The following is a 16,872-nucleotide window of genomic DNA, read 5'->3' as shown; positions in this document are numbered from 1 at the left end:
CTGGCACGATGGGATGTATACTCCATACTACCACATCACTCTGTTCGGTGCATATGTGGTTTTTGTGCTTGTTTAGTGGGTCTTTATGGCTCAAACACATTTCCTTTGCATCAAGATAGAAATAGGTTTCCATATTAGTACAATGTGCTTATTTTGAATGCAAGGGACATTTTGCTAGGAACTAAATAAAACATATTCCATCACTTCCCCTTAGGTCATGTGTGCAAAGGCAAAGAGACACCTGCTACTTTACCCGGTGATCATAAAGTTGCTATGGCAGCCTCCAAGACTATGAGAACACATTATCAGTACTGATAGCGGCAACTTCAATGACTGGACAGACAAAAATTACAACCATTTATACCCCAAGTCCATATAATCATATCTTAATGCAAAACTAAAAACTGAATCTTTAACACCAGTCTTACCCCAAGTTATAATCACTAGGTTTCTCCTATTGTAGAGATGCTTTTTTTTTTTTAAGTAAAACGAAGTTAGCACAACCTATGCAGCAAACAAACTGAAATATGACATATTTTTGGAAATTGAACGTCTTTAAAGGGTTTGTCCACTACCGGACAACTGATGACCTATGCACCGGATAGGTCATCAGTATTGGTTCGACACCCGCACCGATCAGCTGCCCCTGGGCACTGGATGTCATTGCACAGTATTCAATGTATGGAGCTAGAAGCAGATGGTTCCATACATTGCATAGCGGCTGTGCTTCAGAACTGCAGCTCTGCTCCTATTCACTTTAATAGGAGAAGATCTGCAGTACTGCAGCTTGACCGGTATTCCATGACAAGAGCCAACAGCTTCCGGCATGTAGTCCGGTGCCCGGAGCAGCTGATTGGTGCGGGGTCCGGGTGTCGGACCCACACAGATCATATACTGATGACCTAACCTGTGGATAGGTCATTTGTTGTCCGGTAGTGGACAACCCCTTTAAGCTTCTAACGGCTTCTTTGAGGAGTAAAGAAAGAAACTGAGGAATTGATAATAAATATAATTGACTCACAAAACTAAAGGTTATAAAAAGATTTCTAAATGGTCCCCTCTTGCATTTTTTACTGTCAGAAATATTAAAGTGTAGCTCTACTTATGTTCAAACCGTTGACTCCCACCAAAAGTCTACAGGTAAATTTACACATGGCATTTATGACTTTTCACTGCGGGTGTTTTTACTGTTTTGACAGAAAAATATTTTCCTCCTGTTATTTCAATGAAAAAAAAAACAATTAAAAATTCACGTGTGAACTTACCTCCAAAAATAAAGTGACACTAAGGCCTCATTCACACGGCAGGGTTTCCCGGCCGGATGCCGGCCGTTCATAAATCGGCCGGCACCCGGCTGCATTAGGAATAATAGACCCCTAATGGGGCTATTCACACGGCCGATTTTTTGACGGCCGGGAAAACCGCCCGTCAAAAAATAGGACATGCTCTATTTTCGCCCGGGTACCCGGCCGCCCGGCTCCCATAGAAGTCTATGGGGCCGGGTAATACCCGGCCATCACCGGGATGTGTCCCGAGTGACGGCCGGGTTTTCCGGCTCTTGCGCTCTATCTCCTCCTCCTCACAGCGCAGAGTGCATGTGAGGAGGAGGAGTTGATGCCATTCTGACGAATGGCATCGCTGTACACGGTGTGGCAGGGCCGGGGTGTACAGCAGGTGGAAGGGAGCGCTGCGCTGGCTCCCTTCCACTGCTTGTTAAAAGCGCCCTGGCCCGGCGACACCTTTGATGGCGCCGCTAGCAGCTGCAGCAGCTGCTACTGCTGCTACTACTGTAGCGACGCCACTATAGCAGAGCAGGGAGGTATCTCCCCACTCTGCTATGTGCTAGCCGCACTTTAGCTCCTTGAAGGAGCGGAATCCCCGTGTGTTCGGGGATTCCGCTCCTGGACAGAGCGCTTGATGTCTCTGTCCATATCTGGGCAGTGACATCAGGGGAAACTCCTGAAGCGGAATCCCCGAACACATGGGGATTCCCCTTCAGGAGTTGCCGATGATGTCACTGTCCGGATCTGCCCAGCCCGGCACGGATGCATAACTTTATGCAAACCGGCCGGGCAGAATGGCCGATTTTACCGGCCGGCACTCGGGCTCGGACGCGACCCGGTCGTGTGAATCCCGCCTAAAGGAGCTTGCAATCTGGTTTTTGAGGCCGTTCACAGGATCGGTCATCAGTATATGATCGGTGAAGGTCCAACACCCAGACTCCACACTGATCAGCTGCTCGCTTTGTCTCCGTGCACCGGATGTCCATGCTGGAAGCAGAGGACTCCGGTCATGGAATAGCGGCTGAGCTGCAGTACTGTTCCTATTCAAGTGAACAGAAACAGAGTTGCAGTTCTGCAGCATGGCCAATATGCAGTTTCCGTAGCCATCTGCTTCAGACACCGGCCCCAGCATAACATCCGGTGCCCGGAGGCAGCCGAAACACCTGATCTGTGCGGGGTTTGGGTGTCAGACCTCCACCGATCATATACTGATGACCTATCCTGTGCATAGGTCATCAGTATGAAAAACGTGTGTGCGTGTGTGTGTGTGTGTGTGTGTGTGTGTGTGTGTGTGTTCTGAGGTAATCACGTGGGAAAAGAGCCTGACAGACATAATACAGGGCCAATATGAGTGAAAAATGCATGTTCGCAGGGGAGGGGGTCAAGGGTGACAGCTATTGACGGACCATTGTCCGCTTACTAATGTCTTTACTATATACAGCATCAGAGAAGAGGAAGCCCAGGCTGATCTGGAAAACATTCCTAGTATGGGACCGTACAGGGACATCCAGACAATAATCAGCACTACAAAACTGCATCTTATGTGCACATTGCAGCATATGTATTAATACTGGCATACAAGTATGTGCTGTAACTTTAATGTAGCATGTGCTGTATTCAATACCGTGCACGTTGACGTTGGCGCAGCTCACCACTATTTTTCACACAGAAAGCGGATGGATTTTTTTGGAAATAAGTCACATGGAGAAATGACAGACTTGATAAATATGGAGCAATTGCATTAATAAAAGATGTCCCTTATGTGTGTAAGAGATAGAGATTTTTTATTTTATATATATATATATACACACACACACACACACACACACACACACACACACACACACACACACACACACACACGCTTACGACAAGGCTGTGGACACAGACAGTAATGAGCGGCATCAGGGGTTGCTGGCAGACGGCAGTTGTTATTGTTGGTGGGTCTGGGATGCCCCTGTAGTCTCTGTGCTGTCACTGCAGCCTCCTCTCCATCCCTGCCGCTGTTTCCAGGCTCCAGCACCTCATCAGCACTTTTTTTCCATGTGAAACAGAAAGGGAGAGGGAAGTAAGCCGGAAAGCCCTTAAAAGGAGCAGGAAGGAACCCCGCCGGAACCGTGCCTTACATGGTCATCACCTTACATGGACTGACCGGCCGGGATTTCCGGAAGGTGGCGGGGGAGGCGTGGAGGAGGTGGTGCCCGTGTACTCGCTGCCGGGTTCCGCTACCCGGTAACCGGGAGCCCCTATGCCTTTTTACCATTCCCTTAATAGGTGCTCTTTGCAGGAATCTCCCCAGGACGGGATTGCCTCTAGCTGTCAGCGATTCCATAGGAATACACGGAGTTCCATACTCAGTCTTCCCCCTTCCTAGTCAACGTCACGGGTCCTCCAGCTTCCTCCAAATAAGGGCTTCCTGCACTCCATATATGGCCATGTACGTCACAGAGTGGGCGGGAACAGAAAGCTACGAACCCTTTATATAGGAGCGGATCCCGGGGAGCCGCGAGAGATTCCAGCAGGCAGGACTGGGGGAGCCGTGCGGGGGCAGCGACTGCAGAACCGGCGACAACCCCAGCAGCAGCCGCCAGCAACTAAGAGCACAACAACAATACTCATTATTATTAGCACCATTATCATAACACACAGTGTACCAAGTCCACAGCCCCAGAGCCGGGGAGAGACAAGCTGTCCTCCCCCAGTGTGCATGCCGAGGCAGCTTCTCTAGGGTTTCCCGAGGACCTCATGGCAGCTGCCAAAGCAGAGATGCTCATCTCACCTCTGCAGATCTCTGACCCATTCGGTTCATTCCCTCATTCTCCCACCATGGATAACTACCCTAAACTGGAAGAGATGATGCTGCTCAACTCAGGGGGATCCCAGTTCCTGGGCGCCACTGTACCCGAGGGCAACGGATTCAACTCCCCCGGGGAGGGGGCCGAGCATTTCGATCACCTAGCAGCAGGTAAGCAACAGCAGCATGGCATAGCCACCTGTCAGATGACTACACATCTGCATAGTAATGCTAGTCGTAGACGTTCCGCACTTGTGTATTCTGCATAGCGTTGATTGTTTGCAGGTGCCTGATTTCTGTTATTATTTGTGCATGTATTACCATTCATCTGTAATGGATCAGGAGAGATCGATGTTTTGTGCATGTGATATTAGAGCAGGATCAGTCAATGGGCAGACGGTTGTGCACTGAATACTAAACACTAGCTGGGAATTCTGTTTGCGTCAGATCATGCGGAGTCTTTGTGCACAGGGCCTTCCAGGAATATTGCAGTGTATGTCAGTGGAGCTGCTCCTCTGTTCTCTAGAATTAGACCTGTCAGGCTTGTGTATTGTGAGTACAGGACTTTGTCATATCTAATCAGTGCTCTTGCTTATTTGTTGATTTCAGATGCCTTCTCTGAAATGAATCTGAACACTGAGAAATCCATCATCGAGGCCAGCTATGCCAACCATACCACCAGGTTGCCATCACTGACTTACACTGGTCGTTTCTCCCTGGAGCCTGCTAACAGCAGTAACACTTTATGGCCAGAACCTCTATTCAGCCTGGTCAGTGGACTGGTGGGGATGGCAAATCTACCCACCACTTCAACACCTTCATCTTCACCATCCTCCTCAGTATCATCTTCTTCTTCCCAGAGTCCTCCTCTTAGCTGCTCAGTTCACTCAAGTGACAGCAGCCCAATTTATTCTGCAGCACCAACATTTCCTAACTCAAGCTCAGACCTCTTCCCTGACCAGTCATCTCAATCTTTTCAGAATGTTTCTACTTCTTCAATTCAATATCCACCCCCTGCATATCCTGTTACAAAGACCAGTTTCCAGGTGCCAATGATCCCAGACTACCTGTTTCCACAGCAACAGGGAGATGTCAGCATGGTATCTCCTGAGCAGAAACCCTTCCAAGCAATGGAAAGCAGACCCCACCAGCCTTCTCTCACACCCCTTTCTACCATCAAGGCCTTTGCTACACAGACTGTTTCACAAGAACTCAAGAACATCAATAATAACAGTACTTATCAATCTCAGCTCATCAAGCCAAGCAGAATGAGGAAATACCCCAATCGCCCTAGTAAGACCCCTCCTCATGAGAGACCTTATGCTTGTCCTGTTGAGTCTTGTGACAGGAGGTTCTCCAGGTCTGATGAACTGACAAGGCACATCCGAATTCACACTGGCCAAAAGCCCTTCCAGTGCCGTATTTGTATGAGGAATTTCAGCAGAAGTGACCATTTAACAACCCATATCCGTACACATACAGGGGAGAAGCCATTTGCCTGTGACATTTGTGGTAGGAAATTTGCAAGAAGTGATGAGAGGAAGAGGCACACTAAAATTCACTTGAGGCAAAAGGACAAAAAGACTGATAAAGTGACACCAGTGTCTGTTGCTTCCCCCATTTCTTCTTACTCCCCATCAGCTTCAACATCTTACCCATCTCCAGTGCCAACATCTTACTCATCCCCAGTGTCTTCTTCATACCCGTCACCAGTGCACAGTTCCTTCCCATCTCCTTCCACAGCAGTTACATACCCATCTATTACCACAACCTTTCAGGTTCAAGGTATTACTAGCTTCCCATCTTCAATAGTCACCAATTCCTTCAGTTCACCTGTGTCCTCAGCACTTTCTGATATGTCAGTAACATATTCTCCCAGGACAATTGAGATCTGCTGAGAATATGATAGGACATGTGCAAAAAATGAATAGGCACAAACTGAAGACTTCCAAAGTTTGGTCTCGGAGTGGGAAGTTATTGATGACAGACTGTCCAACAAAAAGAAAGGCCATTGTAAACCGATAAGCTTCAAATGCCTAAGAAACTGCCATTTTCATTTCCCATTGTTTTCAAAGACTTAATTTGCATGAATAATTGAAATAATTTCAACATGATCCTTTTAATGATCAACTTTTATTTGCATAAAGGGATTTTTACTATATACATAATGTATATTGTATACGTGCAACGTTTTTGTTTACGTTTTTTATGCTTTTTTTGGTACTCTTGATGTGATTTTTTTATTTTCCCTTTGCATACTCATGTGGTATTATTTGGAATTAATAGGGACGCCGTTTGTAAATGGTATCTAGTGATAATGCTACCATGGCTTCAACTTATTTGAGGATCAGCACTTATGTATTCGAGCATGTGTAAAAGTAATGTTTTGTTTATCCTTTTTTACGTTATTTTGTTTTTGTAAATATCATCAGATGGTACTCTCACATACGTCAAAAAAAGTTTTATCTAGTTTCCAGTAACTTGGTGCCTTTTTGTGAAGCCTTGCTGATGTCTTGACACGTGCATTTGCGTGTATTGATGCATTGCATCTAGCCTTAAGGTGAAAGGGAATTCTTAAAAGAATGTATTAAAGACCTGAAAAGGTACAGAGAGGAAACTGAAGCACAGCTTCATTTATGTAGAATGTAAGCAAAAACTCAAAGTCTATTTTTGTAATTCAAATGTAAATTTATAAATATATATTCAACAGATGGAATGTTGTAGTTACCTACTGAGTAGGCATGGATTTTGTATGTTATAAACATGCAGTTCATTATTTTGTGGTTTTTATTTTTACTTTATATTTGTGTTTGTTTAAACAAAGTGACTGTTTGGCTTAAAACACATTGAATGCGCTTTACTGCCAATGGGATATTTGGTGTACAACATATCCTCAGAAAAAATAAACTATTGAAAATATTTTATTCCTTTAGTCAATGTGTATTATTGTATTGAGTACGTTTTTGTTTCTGGAGTATCAGGGACTCTGATACCTTCAAATGACTACATACAAGGGTAAATATAAAGCTTGCGTATGAGCGCATGGTGTGTGGTCGAAACAAGCTCCATACAAAGTGGAGATGCACTGGTGTCCAATATGATCTGATCTGATTATCGGAGTTCTAATGAGAGACTAAATCCTAGGCCTTCTCTTGCAAAGGATCTAGAGGTCGACTGCAGTGCAAGCCTAGTCTATTACAAGCTACATTACATTTCAAAGCTATAGGCAGGAGTATGGTGGTGTTTTGCAGTGGACCTGACCTTCATTATTGCCGTACATTGACAAAGTAAATGCTTATTTATAAAGCGCTAAGATACACTACTATTAGTAGCACACCTATACACACACACACACACACTCATATATATATATATATATATATATCATTATGAACCATTTCACATATGTAAGAGCACCCTCCTTTACTCTTTTCCATTTCCCACTGTGTTCCAAGGTTATTACAGTAGAAAATAAAAAAACATTATATATGATATTTGGCAGTCATGGGGAAATCTCAACAAAGGGCACTTCTTTAGATTAAACAGTGTTATCCAAATGAAAATCCAACCACCTCATAACTCACAAATTAACATTTGAACATATTAAGTTGTGCTGGATAAGTACAAAATCTGACCGTGTCCCTCAAGCCATACGCTGCAACAACTTCACCAATGATAGTTTTCATAATATGATTTTTGGTTTGTTACGGTGCTTAGAGACTTAGGACTTTGCCACTTTCTATCCAGTAATATAGTGCCGTAGTATTAATAAGACGCATAATAGCCATTAAAAAAAAAATTGTTAGGGAGTTGAAGTCTATATTTTATTCTGTCATCAGTCATGTCCGGTTGAAGAGAGGATGACTGTAATTTTCTTTAAGTTAATTACTGACTAGTTTGGAAAAATCTGTTTTATTTCACTTCTCTTTTGCATGGAGAACCTCAAGTAACATTAACATATGTATGACTGATATTAGCATCTCTTATCTTAGTGGTCCAGTCAATTTATTTTTATTTTTTTTTACTAGAGCACTATGTTGTCACCAATCCGTCGTTTTGACGGAATCTATAGCGTAGTCGACTACGCTATTGATTCCGTCAAAACGACGGAACCCTTGCACAACTGAGACAAACGGTAAATATTGGCACCGGATCCGTCACCATCTAAATCAATGGTGATGGAAACGGAAACCTATGGTTTCCGTTTGTGTCAGTCAGCGCTCTATTCTGACGGAAACCTCAGACGGAACGTCAGAATAGAGCCTGAACGGATATGTGAACGAAGCCTAAATTTGACAAGACATCAGCAATGACTCTTTATGTTAAGGCCCCACAAAGCGGCATTGACCCGTCAGCGATGCAGGCAAAAACCACTTTGGCACGGTTGTCAAATTGCTTGTTAATGGCCATGCGGTGGTGTGGGTAAATCTGCTGATTACTTACAAATATGTGCAGCCACAAGGGTTTATTCATAAACCGCTGTACGATTTTGCAGGTAACCATCAGTTTTACCCACAACATCACGCAGCCATTCAGAAGCAATTTGACAATTCTATTTTACTACAGCAACACATATATGCTGCCCCATGGTGGCCTTACCCTATATCATATGGAAGTGCAACTAGCCAGAACTTAAAAGGAGGCTACAGTTATAACATTTTGGGCTTCATTTGGGCACCACCGCCGATCAGCAGTTTGTAGTATACCAGCCAGAACTCCATACTTGGGCTAGGTTCACACGACCTATTTTCAGGCGTAATAGAGGCATTTTACGCCTCGAATTACGCCTGAAAAAAACCAGCTCCACATCTGCCCATTCATTTCAATGGGCTTTATGATGTACTGTGCCGACGACATGTAATTTTACGCGTCGCTGTCAAAAGACGGCGTGTAAAATAACAGCATCGTCAAAGAAGTGCAGGACACTTCTTGGGACGTAATTGGAGGCATTTTCATTGAATCCAATGAAGAACAGCTCCAAATTACGTCCGTAATGGACGCCCCGCAAAACGTGAGTACGAGCAATTACGTCTGAAATTCAGGAGCTGTTTTCTCCTGAAAACAGCTCCGTCATTTCAGACGTAAATTCAGTTATCGTGTGCACATACCCTAATAGAAGCGGTGGTGCCAACAATTACAGCTCGCTACAGATTTATCCTATTCAAGTGAATGGAAGAGCTGTAATACCAAGCACAGCCGCTACTAAATATACAGAGATGTGAAGTATGGAGCTGTGTACACGATAAAAGGGGTGCGGCGCTCTATAGAGTGCTCAAACAACTGATGGCCTATTATAGGCCATTGATTTTAAAGAACTCGTAAACCTGTTTAAATAACTTTGCAATTTACATGAAAAATGTGGTCCCCATGTTGAGATCACTGAGCCCCAAATTAAAAAGTGACTGCACTTTCATCAAACTCTTTATGTCCGAGACATATCAAAGTTTGGATCGGTGGGGGGTCCGGGTGTCGAGACTCTCACCGTTGCTGAAACAAAGGTGCAGAAGCGCTCTTCTTAGTGCTTTGCACCTTCAGCAATGGTGGGGTCTCAGCTGTGATCAGCGCTAGTCAGCCTGAAGACCGCTCTCATAGAACGTCGATGTGAGCTGTCTACAGCCTGACAAGGATCGCTGATCACAGTCGAAGGCGCAGGGTGCTCAGCTGAGAACTTCTGCACCTTAGTTTTAGGAACGGTGGGTGTCTCAGCACCCAGACCCCCACCGGTCCAAACTTTGATGTCTCTGACACATCAAAAGTTTGATGAAAGTGTACTTACTCTTTAAGTAAATTGCATAGCTATTTAGAAAGTAATGTTCAGTACCATTACCTATATAAGTTAAAGTAAGACATTGTCTAACACATTCATACACATTCAAGAGAAACACCAACACTGGCATGAAATTATAACACGTACTACTTTTCAATGTCTTCCATGCATATGGTCTGTTCTCTCCAGTGTCTGCTCATTCCGCTTTTTGGACTCCTGCGGGTCTGTTATTTTATTCCTTGGCAGAGCATGAAAAAGGACAGTCCCGCAGAGCGTATCAGACTATAGTGTCTAAAATGACATTGCACATGAACTCTCTATACTTTTCTGTGTGGGGCGTACCTTTCAAATAGTTTTTCAAATATTAGATGCGCTGAGCTGCGCTGCAGTGCGGATGTGAAGATTGTATGACGCAAGACCAGAGAATCATACAGACCGCATCGCTGAAAACTCTACTGCGTATGCTTGTCCTGTACATTCAGGACGGAGCAAGCGGCATGCTCGCACAGCACATATTAAGGTCATGTTCACACAGCATAATTTGGAATGCCAAAAGGCTCATATTACATTCCAAAATACGTCTGCAAACCGCTTACAATTAATTTAATTGGAAAATACACTGTGTAGTTTATATGAGGTTTATTTTTTATGCTGCTGAATTAAACGCCTCGTAAAAATGCGCTTTCTAAAAAAAAGTGAAGCACACTTTTATAAGCTGATTTTTTCCAAGGGAAACTTCAAAAAAATTTTCAAAAACGCTTGCAAAAATCAAGAATGCTTTGCAAATCAGCTCCTAAACCGCCAGATGTGGTTTTCTCTTCAAATCAGCCTTGTATTTATCAGCCGTGTGTACACCGTATGGCCTAACTAATTTTTCTCTTTAGGTCATTTCCCCAAACTGAATAGCCAAAATGGTAAGCATCCAGCATATGCACCAGGATGTACCAGATAAAAAATATTTTATTATTATTGTTACTATTCATTTTTATAACACTGTAAAACTTTTTACAGAGTTTTTATGGTGACTACTCATGTAATAACTACCTAGGCCAGGGGTTGGCAACATTTTTTGTATGGCATGCCGATTTAGAAAAAAAAGCTGAAGTACTCAGCCATGCAAAAACAATAAGTTGTAGAACACAAACTGTTACCACGTATGTGACATAAACCAATTAATCAGTTAATTAAACTTACATTTCAGTGTGACCCTTGTCCCTGATTTTCTTTGCATAGTTGATCCCTCTATGGTGCATATGAGGTGACTGAGCTGAACACAGGCCTCAGAGTGGTCTGCAGTAAGTCTGCTTCGTGAGGGGTTGAGGATGGAATTCATGTGTAGAAGATCTGCTCATACAGACATGTTAAAAAAGTTACAGCCGCTCAGAGACAAGCTGACTTATAGACAGGTGCCTACTCCTAGCCAAACACCGCCCCCTTGGCTTGATTGACCGCTTTAGCGTGCGCAGACATCACTAGTTTAATGAAATCTCGCGCAATTGCTGTGTGTTCCCTGGCCCTTAAACCTGTGACATTGGCGCACACTAGAGCCATTGATCAAGCCAAGGGGCAGCGCTGGGCCAGGTTTAGGCTGGAGAGCACTTGCTGAGTTTACAACTCCACATACCAGGCAAACACGCCATGCGTGCCAGCTGTGGCACACATGCCATAGGTTGCTGACCCCTGACATAGGCTAACTTGTATCTTAAAGTAGCCTTGATGTCATATTTAGTTTACTTACGAGAGAAGTAATTTCCAACCTGTTGCTCTCTAACTGTTGTAAACTACTGTAGGTTCGGAGTTGGAATTTCATAATAATTTGAGAGCCACAATTTGGAGGCCACTGTACTAGAGCAACACCTTCCCGATCCTCTTTTTTTTTGCCAACATTTTTATCAATACCACCGTTTATTATTATTCTGAGCTAAAGAGTATTGTCCCTGAAATATATTTAGATATTAAGTACTACCAATAGCACTGTATAAAAACAGCTTCTAGACTCTATTTAGTTTTTGATATTTTAATAAGAAGTCTGTTTGCTGTTGCTTTCTTTTGGTTTGATCTTTTTTGCCATAGACACCTCACCTTTTAACCGAAACAAACTCAACTGGATAACTTAGGTTTTGCATAATCGGTCAGTGCTTATTCAGTTCGGGATGGAACTGCTCTTTAGGTAATGCATGACATTAATTAATTAAGCACTGTTTATTACGAATTATCAAATGGTTTCATGGTTCCCAGTATACTAATAGCAATGTCATTATATATTAAAATCCAAATTAGTTATAATTTAAAAAACAGTTATGCCAGGAAAATGACTTACATAGTCTATGACTCACCTGTACTCAAGCAAAGATGACCTTAAGTCCTATGTAACATTTTACATGAAATATATTAGTGCTCTGATCATAATGACCTGATGGAAATGGGCTTTTCATTAACAACACAATTGAATTTTTTTTTACCAAACAAGACATCAATCTGTTTGGATGGAACTCTATAAAGCACTACAGGGAGCTTAGATGAAGTAAAGTGGATTCTAACATCTTGATTTTGTTAAAAGGGTTGTCTCACCACAGATATGACCTTAACTTATGCTTCATACCTGAAAAATTATTATAAGATATGATTATTTACAGAAAATGCATGGCTTCAGAGATATTTATAAATGTAATGTCAACAGAGTACAAGCTGTTAGATCCTGTAGTCATTAGTTACGTCCTCCAATTATACACTCTAGAGCAGTGATTCCCAACCACTGGGCTGCGGACCAATACCGGGCCGTGGATCAATTGATACCGGGCTGTAGTATCTGGTATCCGCCCCTGGAGGCCGCAGGGATTTCCGGGCGAAAATATGGCAGTGCAGTTTTTCGGCCGGAATGTCCGCTGTGGAAAACTGCTGAGCATTCAGCCTGCCTGCTGGAATGACGTTTTATGATTGGCTGCAGCAGCGGGCACACGGGATGAAGCATCATCCCAGGAGGCCAGCCTGGAGGAAGAAACAGACTTCTGAGTAAGTATGGGATGTGAGACTTGTTCTATCTCATCCACTTTGCTGCTACTGTATTATGCTACGGATTTTACGCAACAAATTCCATTGCGGAAAATCTGCAGTATTTACACAATGTGTGAACTGATCCTAAACCCCCGAAAACACCCCCCACCCCCTGGCGGTCTGTGGAAAAATTGTCTTGCATGAAACTGGTCCTTGGTTATAAAAAGGTTGGAGACCGCTGCTCTAGAAAGCACGTTTATAGTTTATTTTTGCCAAAGACACGTCTGGATTCCAGCAGAAGGTCCTTGTAGTAGATTCTCCTACTTCCTCTATTCCGTTTTTGTCACGAAAAAAAATATTGAGGATGAGAGAATAAGCCCAATGGGAAACCATTTTTCGCCACGCTTCACATGGACTTCAAAAAAGATTTTGCGGATGCAGCCTTTGGCTGGGTTCACACAACCTATTTTCAGACGTAAACGAGGCGTATTATGCCTCGTTTTACGTCTGAAAATAGGGCTACAATACGTCGGCAAACATCTGCCCATTCATTTGAATGGGTTTGCCGACGTACTGTGCAGACGACCTGTCATTTACGCGTCGTCGTTTGACAGCTGTCAAACGACGACGCGTAAAAATACAGCCTCGTCAAAAGAAGTGCAGGGCACTTCTTTCAGACGTAATTTGAGCCGTTCTTCATTGAACTCAATGAAGAGCAGCTCAAAATTTACGGCTGTCAGAGAAGCCTCGCAAAATGCGAGGAGGAGCATTTACGACTGAAACGAGGCAGCTGTTTTCTCCTGAAAACAGTCTGTCATTTCAGACGTAAAAGTCTGCTACCGTGTGCACATACCCTAATGATTACAGATTTTTTTTTTAGAAGTAAAAAAACTCAAAATGCACTGTTTCAAATTATTATGCACAACAGAGATCAAAACATTTTAAATGCCTGCTATCGTGTGCACATACCCTTACTCTAAATGTTCCTAATGGGAAAACACAGAATATTGTGCCTGGGGGCAAGAGGCCCTTGGCCTGATCACCATGAAGGATTGAAGAAAGAACTGATAATTGAAAATGATTTACTCGGGACATAGGGTAAGGCTGGGTTCACACGAGCACATTAACGTCCGTAATGGACGGACGTATTTCGGCCGGAAGTCCCGGACCGAACTCAGTGCAGGGAGCCGGGCTCCTAGCATCGTAGTTATGTACGACGCTAGGAGTCCCTGCCTCTCTGCAGGACAACTGTCCCGTACTGTAATCATGTTTTCAGTACGGGACAGTAGTTCCACGGAGAGGCAGGGACTCCTAGCGTCGTACATAACTACGATGCTAGGAGCCTGGCTCCCTGCACTGTGTTCGGTCCGAGACTTCCGGCCGAAATACGTCCGTCCATTACGGACGTTAATGTGCTCGTGTGAACCCAGCCTTACAGGTTAGTCAAGTTAAAGTTAGGCTAGTAAGACAGGGAAATCAATGCTGTTATCTGTAACACAATTTCTGCACTAGAAGTGCTCAGTCTCTCTCTTCCACATGGCAATGACTCATATAAAATGAAAAACAGTAATGTTCACTGACAGCATTTAAAGATTATGTATTTTTAAGCATTTTAGACATCTGTTATTTTTATTAGTGATGAGTAATTTGTGTTATTTCACAAAAGAGTAGTGGTTCCAAAGTGTAGTGTTCCAGCAAAAGCCAGAAGAGAATTAAAACTATTGTTTTAGTTTTAAATGGAAACTAAACATGTGGATTATCTAAAGGCCCTTTTACACGGGCCAATCATTGGGCAAACGAGCATTCAGAGAACGGTTGTTCCCGATCATTGCCCCATTTATCGGCTGATTGTATCATTTATACAGCATGAAAAATTATCATTGTCGGCAGCACATCTCCCTGTGTAAACAGGGAGATGTGCTGCCGACATGATAGAAATGTATGGGGACGCTCATCCCCATACTTGCTAGGTGTTCGTTTACATGGCCCGTGTCGGGCAGTGTAAGAGGACCGTTAATCATCTCAGTGTAGTTAATTGTAATCTATTAGGGTATATTCACACGCTTAGCAAAAAAACTTCTGAAAATACAGAGCTGGTTTCAAGGGACAACAGCGCCTGATTTTCAGTCGTTTTTTTTAGCAACTCACGTTTTTTGCGGCGTTTTTTACAGCCATGTTTGGAGTTGTTTTTTTTATAGAGTCAATGAAAAACGGCTCCAAAAACGGCTTAATAAGTGACATGCACTTCTTTTTCAGGGGCGTTTTTTTATGCGGCCGTTTTTAAAAACGGCCGTGTAAAAAACGGCCTGTCGGAACAGAACGCCATTTTTCCCATTGAAATCAATGGGCCAAAAATAAGCCATGTGAACATACCCTTATACTATGTAATCAGCCCATTCGGACTCGGACAACCCCTTTAACAATCTGTGTGTCCTACTGCAGACAGGGCAGAGCAGAGAGGCTCCTGGTGTAGACAGTATTCCTACAGCCAGTCATAGGATAATGTGATTAAGCATTTTTCACATAAAACCAGAAAATATGTATAAACAGTATAGATAAGTGGTCTGCAATGTGTGTCAGCTGTTTATTAAAGCCCCAACATGCCATGGCAGTCTGCTGTATTAGTGGAGTGCTGGGAATTGTAGTCTTGAAAACAGAGCCACAGGTTGCGGACTACAGATAAAGAGCAAACACAATAATACATAATTTGAATGGTCAAAAAGTTATGCTTATCTTTTTTTATGGCATATGTATAATGGGGCTCGTGTTGAGTCAGCGCTAACTTTGCCATGATAATATTGCCATTGTTGTACCATGATGTAGCTGTTTTACATTATTATCTACGAGCAAGCTAGAAGCATCCCACAACACATGATGAAAATGTAGCCAATACCAAGAGCTGTATGCTAAGCAGCACTTGCTGTAGCCTTTCTGGGAATAATCTTGCACCATATTTACCATATACACTATATATCCTATCACTTATTTATCCATGCCATGGTTTTCCGGTGTTGTGCTCAGGAAACTTTTTGTGCCATATTGTTCTTGTAAGTAGATTGTGTGAAGGATTGTTTTTTCTCTCATAAACATATTCATCAAGTAAGTATTGTTACAACAAACCCATTCCATGCTGTGTTATTTTATGGGGTGGATTCATCAAGCTGTGTTATTATAGACATGTGATGAATCATTTCCTAGAGTAAAATGGCATGGTATTATATGATATGTGTTATTACATTTTACAGCCTTTCCTGACAACTTAAAATACATCATGCTAGCACTGCCATAGTCAGGCCGAGAACAGTAAGAAAAAGAATGTCAATCAAATCAGTTGCCATAGTGAAAAGCATGCCATCACTTGTACTTGTTTGAAGAAGTAGAAACCCAATCTACAGGGTAGACTTACCTACAAGCATGAAAATCAAGATAGCTTTAGGGTATGTTCACACGACCAAGTTTCAGACGTAATTCGGGCGTTTTACGCCCCCCGAATTACGTCTGAAATACGGCTCCATTACGCCGACAAACATCTGCCCATTACTTTCAATGGGTTTTACGATGTACTGTGCCGACGACTTGTCATTTTCCGCGTCGCTGTTAAAACAGCTCCAATTACGTCCGTAATGGACGCCGCGAAAAACGCGAGTACGAGCAATTACGTCTGAAATTCAGGAGCTGTTTTCACCTGAAAACAGCTCCGTAATTTCAGACGTATTTTGCGCTGTCGTGTGAACATACCCTAAGACTTGTAAGCCATATCTGCATACACATTAGATAAACTTGTGGTGAAGATGCCCCTGAAAATCCCATACATTAAGATGCAAACAACATTTGTGGGTGGAAATCGATATTTTGATCCCAAGGAATAGTTTTGAAGGGTTGGCGGTTAGTGTGCTGGCTGGCCACAAGATGACAGAACTAGGTTTCACTTATAGCAAAGCAATCCCCTTTCCTTGGGACTAATAGTGTCTCCCCGTACTCAGTTATCCCTAGGAGTTACGGTAGGGCCAAATCGTGAGCCAACCGGACCGTTG

At 43.1% G+C, this 16,872-nt stretch overlaps 1 protein-coding gene across 1 annotated transcript; it reads left to right on the top strand.

The window, feature by feature from the left end:
* The first annotated feature begins 3,777 nt into the window (after window positions 1-3,777).
* Window positions 3,778-7,001, top strand: EGR1 (early growth response 1). Its single transcript, XM_075856716.1, has 2 exons — window positions 3,778-4,248; window positions 4,687-7,001. The coding sequence occupies exons 1-2, from the start codon at window positions 4,029-4,031 to the stop codon at window positions 5,973-5,975; spliced, it is 1,509 nt and encodes a 502-aa protein (XP_075712831.1). The 5' UTR covers window positions 3,778-4,028; the 3' UTR covers window positions 5,976-7,001.
* The last annotated feature ends 9,871 nt before the right edge of the window (window positions 7,002-16,872 follow it).

Source organism: Rhinoderma darwinii, chromosome 3 (assembly GCF_050947455.1).
Source record: "Rhinoderma darwinii isolate aRhiDar2 chromosome 3, aRhiDar2.hap1, whole genome shotgun sequence".
Classification (NCBI taxonomy): Eukaryota; Metazoa; Chordata; class Amphibia; order Anura; family Rhinodermatidae; genus Rhinoderma; species Rhinoderma darwinii.
Note: the sequence above shows the minus strand (reverse complement) of the source record. Positions and strands in the feature narration are given on the sequence as shown.